Below are 9,831 nucleotides of genomic sequence, written 5' to 3'. Positions count from 1 at the left end.
AGATGTGGCCCACAGACAAAATCTGGCCAGTGAGCCAAAACTTCTGTTATTCTTGAACTCAGACTGTACCAAAGAAAAAAATGAAATTACAGTGGGATTAAAGAACATTGATTAGGGAAGGAGGGGAAAGGAAGTTATAAAAATCAGGTGACAAACTAAAGAGAAATCTAATATATTTTATAGCTGTGCTCACGGCATTGAAGCGTAGCCTTGAAAATTAAATCTGCTCCTAATCCAAACTTTCTGTGTTATTTTGCTACTTTAAATCTCTCCCCTAGCCGATCAACTGAAATTAATTGATTTATTTGAATTTAACTTCTTTCAAACTGCCCCTTCTCAGAAGGCCTAATTAACAGTGTAATGGGATTAAAAAAAAGAAAGAAAGGATGGTGTCTGATAAGTTTCTAGGCTCAGCTCCAGAGAGTTCACTGCAAATGGCTTCTCAGCTCTCTAGGCTTTTTATGAGGTAATGATGGAAAGCCTGATGTGAAGGAAGAATTACAGAATGGCCATCTTGAACTTTAATGCACATACAGATCATGCAGGGATCTTGTGAACATGCAGATTCTGATTCCGTGGGTCTGGGGTGGGGCCTGGGGCTCTGCATTTCTAGTCGGTGCCCATGTTGCCCATACCACTGGTCCAGAGACCAAACGGAATTACCAGTCTCCAGATCTACACTGTCCAATGCAGCATTTAAGCACTTGCCATGTGGTCAGTCGGAGTTGCAATGGGGTATCAGTATAAAATATCCACTGGGTTTCCAAGACTTTAATATGAAAAAGGTGTGAAACAGCTCAATTTTTAAATTGTTTGCATGCTGAAATAACACTTGGGGTATGCTGGGTTATAAAATATATCTTATTAAGGTTCATTTCACCTGTTTCTTTTTACTTTTTTAATGGGGCTACTAAAAATTTAGTTTCATATGTGGCTCATCTTCTATTTTATTGGCTAGTGCTAGCTTAATTTATATACAAATCTATGAAGATCATGTATTTTTAAAACTACAGGATCATTCCTGGAGATCCTTTACGGATCAAGACTTTTTGAGCTTGGCCAAGTTTCATCCTGACCTTTTAATCTCATGCAGTAATCACATGGATGAGAAATACCATCACTCCTTAAAAAACACCTCTCTCTGGCTAAGCCCAGTGAAAGGCAATGTTTTCAGATAACAGCGTGGGTGAGACCTGGGGCGCCGTGGCACCAGTGCACCAGCTCGTTCTCCCTCTCGATGGCCTCGCCAAGCTCGGGTGGCCAGTTGCAGTTCTGTTCCTGCTCCATGAGGAAGTCCACGCTTTGCCATACCAGCTCCTGGTCTGAGGGCTTGAGGTGCTCATGGTAAGAAAGAAGCATCTGCAGAATGGACGACAGGCCATGAGCTGCTCCTGCATCAACAAACAGAGCATAATTAATTCACACAGTTGGGAAGAGAGCGCATTTTGTTCAGTGAAAAGACAATCCAAGTATTAAAAAAAAATGAATGGCGATAACACTTGAAAGCACACACAGTAAGGAGTGCCTGGGTGGCTCAGTTGGTTAAGCGTCCGACTTCGGCTCAGGTCATGATCTCGCGGTTCGTGGGTTCAAGCCCCGTGTCGGGCTCTGTGCAGACAGCTGGCTCAGAGCCTGGAGCCTGTTTCGGATTCTGTGTCTCCCTCTCTCTCTGACCCTCCCCCACTCATATTCTGTCTCTCTCTTTCTCAAANCTGACTCGCTGCCTGTTTTCATAAATAAAGTTTTATTGAAACAGAGCCACATTCATTCATTTGTGTGTTGTCTACAGCTGCTTTTGTGTTATGGTGGCAGAGCTGTATTTGTGACAGTGACTGGGAGTCCACAAAGCCTAAAATCTTTATTATCTATCCCTTTATAGAAAAAGAAAATTAGTGACAACGCCTGTTTTAGAGAAAAGATTTTTAAAAAAATTTTTTTTAACATTTATTTATTATTGACAGACAGTGAGAGACAGAGCACAAGCAGGGGAGGGGCAGAGAGAGAAGGAGACAGAGAATTTGAAGCAGGCTCCAGGCTCTGAAATGTCAGCACAGAGCCCAATGCGGGGCTCGAACTCACAAACCGCCAAGATCATGATCTGAGCCAGAGTCGGACACTTAACTGACTGAGCTACCCAGGCGCCCCAGAGAGAAAAGATTTTTTAAACTTTGCAATTAACATCAAAAATAAAATGTAATTTAAAAAAATGTTTTAAAGAACAGGGGAGTGGGGTGACCTGGGTGGCTCAGTCGGTTAAGCGTCCCACTTTGGCTCAGGTCATGATCTCACAGTTCGTGGGTTTGAGCCCCGCGTTGGGCTCTGTGCTGACAGCTCAGAGCCTGGAGCCTGCTTCAAATTCTGTGTCTCCCTCTCTCTCTGCCCCTCCACTGCTGCCATTCTGTCTCTCTCTCTCTCAAAAATAAATAAACATTAAAATATTTAAACTTTGTAATTAACATACCAATAGCTTTTATGAAAATCCTCCTATAGTGCTTAAAAACAATTTGTTCTAGGTATCTAAACAGTCATTCGTTCACTCAACACATCAGAATTAAACACCTACTATGTATCAGATACTGTTCGAGGTGTCATAGATAAATGAACAAAACAGACTAAACCCCTTCTTCTGTGAAGTTAAACACTAATAATTGGTATTAATTTACTTAATCCTTCACATTTAGTACTGTGTATCGGGCTAAACCCTGAGGATACACAGATGCATGTGACTTGGTCTGTAATCTTGAAGACCCCCCCCCCATCTGGTACAGTGAGAAAGCCAGACTCATAGTTAAATAGAAGATGAAGTGATAAGTGCTATTGTCAGAGATATGTACCAGGAGCTAAAAGAGAGTCATGGGAGGATCTGAGGGGGCTTGAGGTTCTACACAGGTAGTGTCATCTGAGCAAGTCTTGAAGAACTCCTAAGAGTTCTAGCATAAGGTTCTGTCCTAGCAAAGGCCTGAGCCTGCTTTTGGAGAAGGAGCTGCTTAACAAAGGTCAAAGTCAGCCGGGCCCTGCAAGGGTTTTCACTCACTCCTAATAAGTAGAATGCTGATTGGCGGGAGGTGCTGGGACCAATATAGTCTGAGGGTTTGTTCTTTAAGCTCAACTCTGTAACTGTGAAGCTTTCTCTTTGCATTCAGGCCCTTGGAACTCTTGACTGCCCAGAAAAGGCTTTACAGTTTTATCCCGTCAAAGATGATTCTTCTTAAAATTTAGTAGTAATACTTGAAGGTACCTTTCCTTCAATGGCTTTTAAGTTGTTAGGGAAAAACGCTTACTTTCCAGAAAAATATTTATGCATCAGATAGCAATCCGGCTTGCGCTATACATGTGAATGTCTAGAATGTTAATTTCTCTAAAAAGATGAGAAAATGAAAAAAATAGTTCTATTAAGGAACTCTAGCAGACGCTGTCAGTGCCTCGCCCATCACCTCGTCTATACTCTCCATTCTGGTGTGTCTATTCCTCCCCACCTTCTATCTCAAGCATTGGTCATTCTGCCTGAGGCTTTCTCTGGTCACAAGGGTATGCCCAGCCCACAGGAGCAGGGTGGAAGTCCTAGGGAATTAGCAGGTCTGGGAGCAGCTTCTCAACCCATGAAGCAGGGAGTTGGTGGATGAATACCCCAGCTTCCTCATCATTTAGGTGCGACAATTCTGAGGCACGTTCTATATAGTCTTCAAGGACCCCAGTGGAACCAAGCCTGAGTTTTCCTCCATTACCAGCCTATTACATCCTCTATTAGCCGCTTTTTGTACTCTCACTTCCTCATTCCTCTATCAACACTTTCTCAGATCAAGCCATTTATACCCAAACCCTTGTCTCAAAGTCTGATTCTAGAGAAAGTCAGGGAGGAACTTAAAGGTTCTTTGAGAAGTGTCTCAGAGAACTCCCGCTCTATGAGCTCATTGGTGAGGTTGTTCAGCAGCTATTCACTCATTCATTCAGATACCCTCATTAGGCACAGGCTCTTGGTAAACGACCAGGGATCACAGAGATAAGTGAGTAAAAGTCCACATCCCGAAGGTGTTCACAAAGTCCACAAAGCCCGCTGAGGCGGTTGGACAGGTAAGCCACTAATTAGAGTGTGATGTGATAAGGGCTCCAATATACGTGAGGCAGGGTGACCACACTCCACTCCACGGGCCAATTTTGCTTCAGGGCAAAACTTGAAACATGTGAATGTTTTTCCAGAGGGGATTCAATAAACCCGTTCTCCAAAAACACTAAATTTCTCAATAGCTCTGATGATATCTGATCAGTCTTGAAGTCTGTGTAGAAGTATTACAGAGAGTTGAAGGAGTCGGGGGAGGCCCAGCATTCCAGGCGAAAGGAAGGAGCACAGAGATTCTGAAGATAGGAGAAGACTTGGCTTGTAGGAGATTATGCTGGACAGACCCAGAGAAGGGAGGGAGATAAAGCCTGAGTTTGGAGAAGGGAGCAGGTGATCCACGAAGGGCCTTGCAAGTCATGCTCAGGAGTGACAGGGAGCCACTGAGAGATTCCAAAGGGGAGGAAGTAATTCTCACTTAACATGCCTCCTAGCTCAAAAGTAGCCATTGTGATTCAGAAGGTAGTCCATTAGTAACCCACTCGCATTACACATGTGACGCTGTTAGTGGCTTCCCCTGTTTCCCTGCGCTTTGGCACTATTGACAATGAGCATGTCAACTGTTCACAAACTCTCAGTGAAATTCAGCCAATGAACTCATGATCTAGAATAAGGATTTGAGTCTTTAGTAAAAGTAATCACTACAATAGCTACCTTTCTGTCAAGCTGTGAAAACCAACATTCAATTGTGATTTGTAGCATCTATCAAGATTTGCTTTCAAATGGCATTTTAAAGTGTTTCTAGCTAGATGAATAGGGATGACCTATGCCAGAAACCAAATCTTCTAGTTTTTAGTCAGTGCGGGTAGTAGAGACTCCCTTCTCCCTACAGGACTTTGCCAACAACACCTTCACTCACCCAAGTATTCAGTTCCATAGTAAGAATACATCAGAGGGAATGGTTTCCTTTTTTTCATGGCATACTGCTTCCCAGAGTCCAGAATCGCCTGGCAAATTGATTTGATCTGTGCTGGGGTCAGTACCTGTGGAAGGAAATCAAGAAGCAGAAGTCAAATCAGGACCTTCTTTTTGCCCCAGGCACTGGATTTTCTTGTTAAAGAGCTCATCAGCACATCACCCACCCCCCCATCATCCTTTTGGTATGTGTAAATAAGCTTAGCCAGCCATAACATTTTTTTAAACAACTGATTCTCTTTTTGTTGTCAAGTTTATCTACCCTCTCTTCAGAAAATCTGCTGTGTTGATGGGGAGATACACACTCTTATTGCTAAAGGCTTTTATAAAATGCAGAGACCACTTTACAGTGGTTGTATCATTAATCCTTGTCGTGGGAACAAGAAAGTGCTCAGAAAAGAACAAAGACTGGGCCTAACCCATCATGCTTAACAAAGCCGTTACTCCCAGTGTGTGGTGCAGGTCTGGACTAGACAATGGGCCTTTGGTCTGTGTCATTTAGACTGTGCTTATAAAGCCACAATTCTATGATAAGCTGCCGCATGACAGACTCACTGTTGCCCTTGCATTCTCGGAATGAAACCAAAGTCCAGTAAGTACCAAGGCAAAATAACTTTCAATATCAAAATGACCCTGAATAGACAATGGCTAAAATGCAATGACTCGCCATCTTCCATAGTTTACTCAATCTACCCCGAGTCAGTTTTAGGACTATAGCAATGAAAACGTTCTCAAGCCTACAAAGCATCTTCGAGTTGATTAGGATTCTCACCTTTTTGGTATCCTTGGTTCCTAACACAGAACCTGAGGGGGCCTTTGGTAACTGATGAGGAAGCAAATAAGTGCCAGGTTTACCGGCACGAAAAGCAGAGCCCTCCCTCTTTCCCTTCTCTCCACAATTATTTCTTAAGCCCCTACTATATAGCAACAAAGCCATTCTGGATGCTGGAGGTATGACAGCGACAAGATAGACAAGACCTCTGCTTTCACAAAGCCAACTTTCCAAAAATGCAAACCTGCAGGAGAAAAGAACTAGCCAGAGTAACTGTGGCCACTGCCCACCTCCACATCCACCCCTCCTCCAAAAACTACCTGAAGTTCACCCTTGGCCTGACTGAATGAATCCAGGATCAAGGAAAAGTCTCTTCCATTTTGGTCTCTCTCCTAAGAGTCACACCTCAAATCGTTTTGCCTGATATCTACCATTATACTCACCAATTCCTTCTGAAATAAAGTACTAATGATTTCTTTCTTTGCCATCCTTTCTTTCTTCCTCCCTTCCTTTCCTCCTTCTCTCTTTCTCTCTTTCTGCAGGGTTTTGCTCCTCTGATTTACTCAACATGAGAAGGATAACATATAATCCAGGTTTTGGCCTCCTCAAATCTAGCATTTAATTTGGGATTACCTAATTAATTTCATAAAGAGGAGGCTGTTCATTAATTAATTCTGCCAATTAACACTTACTGAGCTACTATTCCAGTGAGGCCCTATGCTCAGTATTACAGAGGAAATTCTAGAAAGCCTGGAATATATCTTTTCCCTACAGGGAATTCACTACCCAGCACTGGAGATGAGATATAGTCAAATGTCTACCATATGGCAACTTAGGTTCACCAGCCCAAGGGTGGAAAGAAACAGTAATGCAGCGTATGTGACACAGATCATGAAGCACCGTTCAGCTTCACTAAGACTTTACTATCTCCTCATTTTCTATCCAGTTGCTCAGAAACAATGGTGTTGTGGCTTTAAACTTAAGTTTCCCTTCTATTAGTTACCTATCTTTGTCTCTTGGATATTCTCCTTTCTGCCTAAAATTCCTGAAGATTCTATCCTTCCAGGCACTCCCACCGTCATTTCAGGGCTGAACCTTGGGTCTTTCCAGACCTCAATAGCAAATTTTTCCGAGATGATTTCCTACCCTGCATCTATTCAAATTGCTACCCCAGATTTTCATTTGCTATTAAAAACCTCTTTTCCTTTGTGTCTTTTTATCAGTGCCAACTGATCTTACATTTATTACTCTACTTATCGCTTCCATCTCCAGTCTCCCATTAACCCCTCCAGGCTGGCTTGTTCTCAGAAACCTGCTAAGAGCCTCAAAAGGTATGGACTTAATAGGATTCTGATCTGAGGCAACTGGGTGGCTTAGTCAGTTAAGTGTCTGATTTCAGTTCAGGTCATGATCTTGCAGTTTGTGGGGTTGAGCCCCGCATGGGGGCTGTGAGCACAGAGCTGGGAGCCTGCTTTGGATTCTGTGTCTCCCTCTCTCTCTGTCCCTCCTCCACTCATGCTGTCTCTCTCATTAGAAAAAAAATTTAAAATAGGACTCTAACCTGGTCCCAGCCCACATTTTCCTGGCAATATATGTGGCTCTTCAACTGAACTTAGATCCTGTCTGCCAATATTGGTCTGAATCCATATGATGGAAAGTGTTTATGATAGAAAAAAGGTCCACTGTTTTTGGGGTATGTTCTCTTTTGAATTACTAAAAGTCTCTCTATTTTACTTCTATGCTAATAATTGAAAATCAGCTTATTCTTTCCTGAGTTGAACATTTATTAATGTTTTCCTCTCTCTCACTCTCTCTCCACCCACCCCCTGGCTCTTTGTGTGTGTGTGTTGAGGGGGTGGGGGGAATTCACCTGCTTGTTTTAAACCCAGGAGCAAAATCAACTGAGGTTATCTGTGATGCCCTCTTCCTTTCTTTCCACCTCTAATCCACAGCTCAGAATAGAGCATGAGTTTACAAAGGATTTCAAAACCTGCTCAGTTGGTGCATCATGTCTGGGTGGTTTCCTCTTATCTCCCTGAAACACTGTGACAAACAAAGAGAAACTGTGCTTGTTTGGCTGGATAAAGACCAGTTATGCATGCAGTTCTTTATCTCTGGGAACAGACAAAACCTACCCTTGGGCTTATTGATCAGCAAATAAAAAATGAAAACAATGCTCATTAAAGGTGTGTGGAGGAGGAACACTGACGAAGGGTGTGCTCTTTTCCTTCCCCCTGAGCAAGCAGCACAGAAAGGAGGAGAGATGTGCCGCGATCTGTTTTCACCAGCAGCCCTCCGTCCCCACGCCTAGAACACAGGAACATGCACGTGAGCACACATTCGACCTCTGAGAAGATGGCCTCCGTGCTTCTGAAACACGGAGGCCCTGGGAATGACAAAGTGATATTTCCACTGGAGGGAGGGGGCCTGGGGATGGAGGAAAGGGGCTCCCTGCCCATTAGGCCTTTACCAAAACAAATCTGAACACCCTCTCCTATATTGGTAGCACCTAAGGCCTACGTGTGTGTTGATATATTGGATGGGTTTGGTTCTTTCATTGTTTTTTACAGTGAATGAAAATAAATGACAGTATCTCAAAAATACAAAGCAAGTCCGCCGTGGTTTGATTTAAACAGTTTCATTAGTTTAACTGATTCCCTTCATGGGTTCTCAAACAGAGGTGTCTGCTGTGAAATAGTCCTGATGGGCTGGGCTCTGAGATTGAAGAGACAGAGAACAATAAAGCCCACGCTATGTTTCTTGGCCCCACCTGAGGGTTGTGTGGTGATTGAACCACCTCCATGCAGAAGAGAGATCTTCATTAAGGAAATGAATGAGACGAACCAAGCCACAGAAAGTTTCCTTCACCACAGACCTCTCTCCAAGGCAAGTGTCCTGCCCACAGGCCCTCTGAAGTGGCAATCCTTGCTAGCTATAGATTGACCAGTGCCAACGTTATGAAGCAATAGTCCAAAATGTCCTGAGTATGCGATTGCCCATCTACATGGAATGCAGAAAGCCACTCCTGTATCACACCAAACACATAGGTAGCAGACTAAGAACCTGACATTCATTTTGGTGTTTTTCACCAGCAATCTGTTTGACCCCAATCCTTTGACCACCACCATATGTGGCAGCCTGGCTTCTTCTCAGAGAAGAGAAACAAGCCATTTGACCACCTGTAAACATTAAATGACTTGATAACTATGGACCATAGCTCTGAGGAAAAGGCTTGTGAGTTGTTAGCCCCTGGGTATTTCAGAACTTCAAGTTGAGACCATGAACAGTAGACTTGAAGGACATAAAGGGTCAAGATGGAACTAAAAGCTGTTCAAGGTAGGAAGAGTTGACACAGAAAGGAAACCAGGAACTTGAAAGTCCATTTGGAGCTCCTGCTCTCCTTCCTACAATCCAGGCTTGTGCCAAGCCTCAGGAGAGGGCCTACAATCCCCCGGATAGGCCTTGGTATTTATAGATGGCTAGGATGTGTGCCCCCTGCTCCTTCCTGCAATTTGGGGTGACGGTAGCCTCAAAGATGTCTCTTGCCTCAGGGTTTTGGGCCAGAAAAAACACTGCATGGCATATCCCACGAGAGCCCGAGACAATCCCATATTTCCTGACGGCACCATCGTAAAGCAGGAAGAACATTCCAACCCCAAAGGGAAACTTACTTTTAAAAATGCCCAGTCCATGGGATGCCTATCTGGTTTAGTCAGTTAAGTGTCCGACTTCGGCTTAGGTCATGATCTCGAGGTCTGTGGATTCGAGCCCCGTGTCAGGCTCCATGCTGACAGCTGAGAGCCTGGAGCCTGCTTTGGATTCTGTGTCTCCCCCTCTCTCTGCCCCTTCCCTGCTTATACTGTCTCTGTCTCAAAAATGAATAAACTTAAAATAAATAAAAATGCCCAGTCCAAATAATTTCAAATTAAAAAGTTAGGGAAACTTTTTCTGTAGAAAGTCAATATTCACAATCAGTTAGGTTTTTTTTTTTTTTAACTTTTTATGCCTTTTGGGGGTTGTGGTTTGGTTG

The 9,831-nt window shown here is 43.4% G+C and overlaps 1 protein-coding gene across 1 annotated transcript in view; it reads right to left on the bottom strand.

Annotated features, from left to right (window-relative positions):
- The window catches only part of LANCL3 (LanC like family member 3), a 150,567-nt gene that overhangs the window by 14,252 nt on the left and 126,484 nt on the right, over positions 1 to 9,831 (bottom strand). Inside the window, exons 5-6 of the mRNA XM_077765087.1 lie at positions 4,974 to 5,097; positions 1,194 to 1,391 (exon numbers count right to left, since the gene is read on the bottom strand). Coding sequence (XP_077621213.1) covers positions 1,194 to 1,391; positions 4,974 to 5,097 — 322 coding nt within the window. The remainder of the gene's footprint in view (positions 1 to 1,193; positions 1,392 to 4,973; positions 5,098 to 9,831) is intronic.

The sequence above is a fragment of the Crocuta crocuta genome, unplaced genomic scaffold (assembly GCF_008692635.1).
Source record: "Crocuta crocuta isolate KB4526 unplaced genomic scaffold, BGI_CrCroc_1.0 scaffold301, whole genome shotgun sequence".
In the NCBI taxonomy this organism is placed as follows: domain Eukaryota; kingdom Metazoa; phylum Chordata; class Mammalia; order Carnivora; family Hyaenidae; genus Crocuta; species Crocuta crocuta.
Note: the sequence above shows the minus strand (reverse complement) of the source record. Positions and strands in the feature narration are given on the sequence as shown.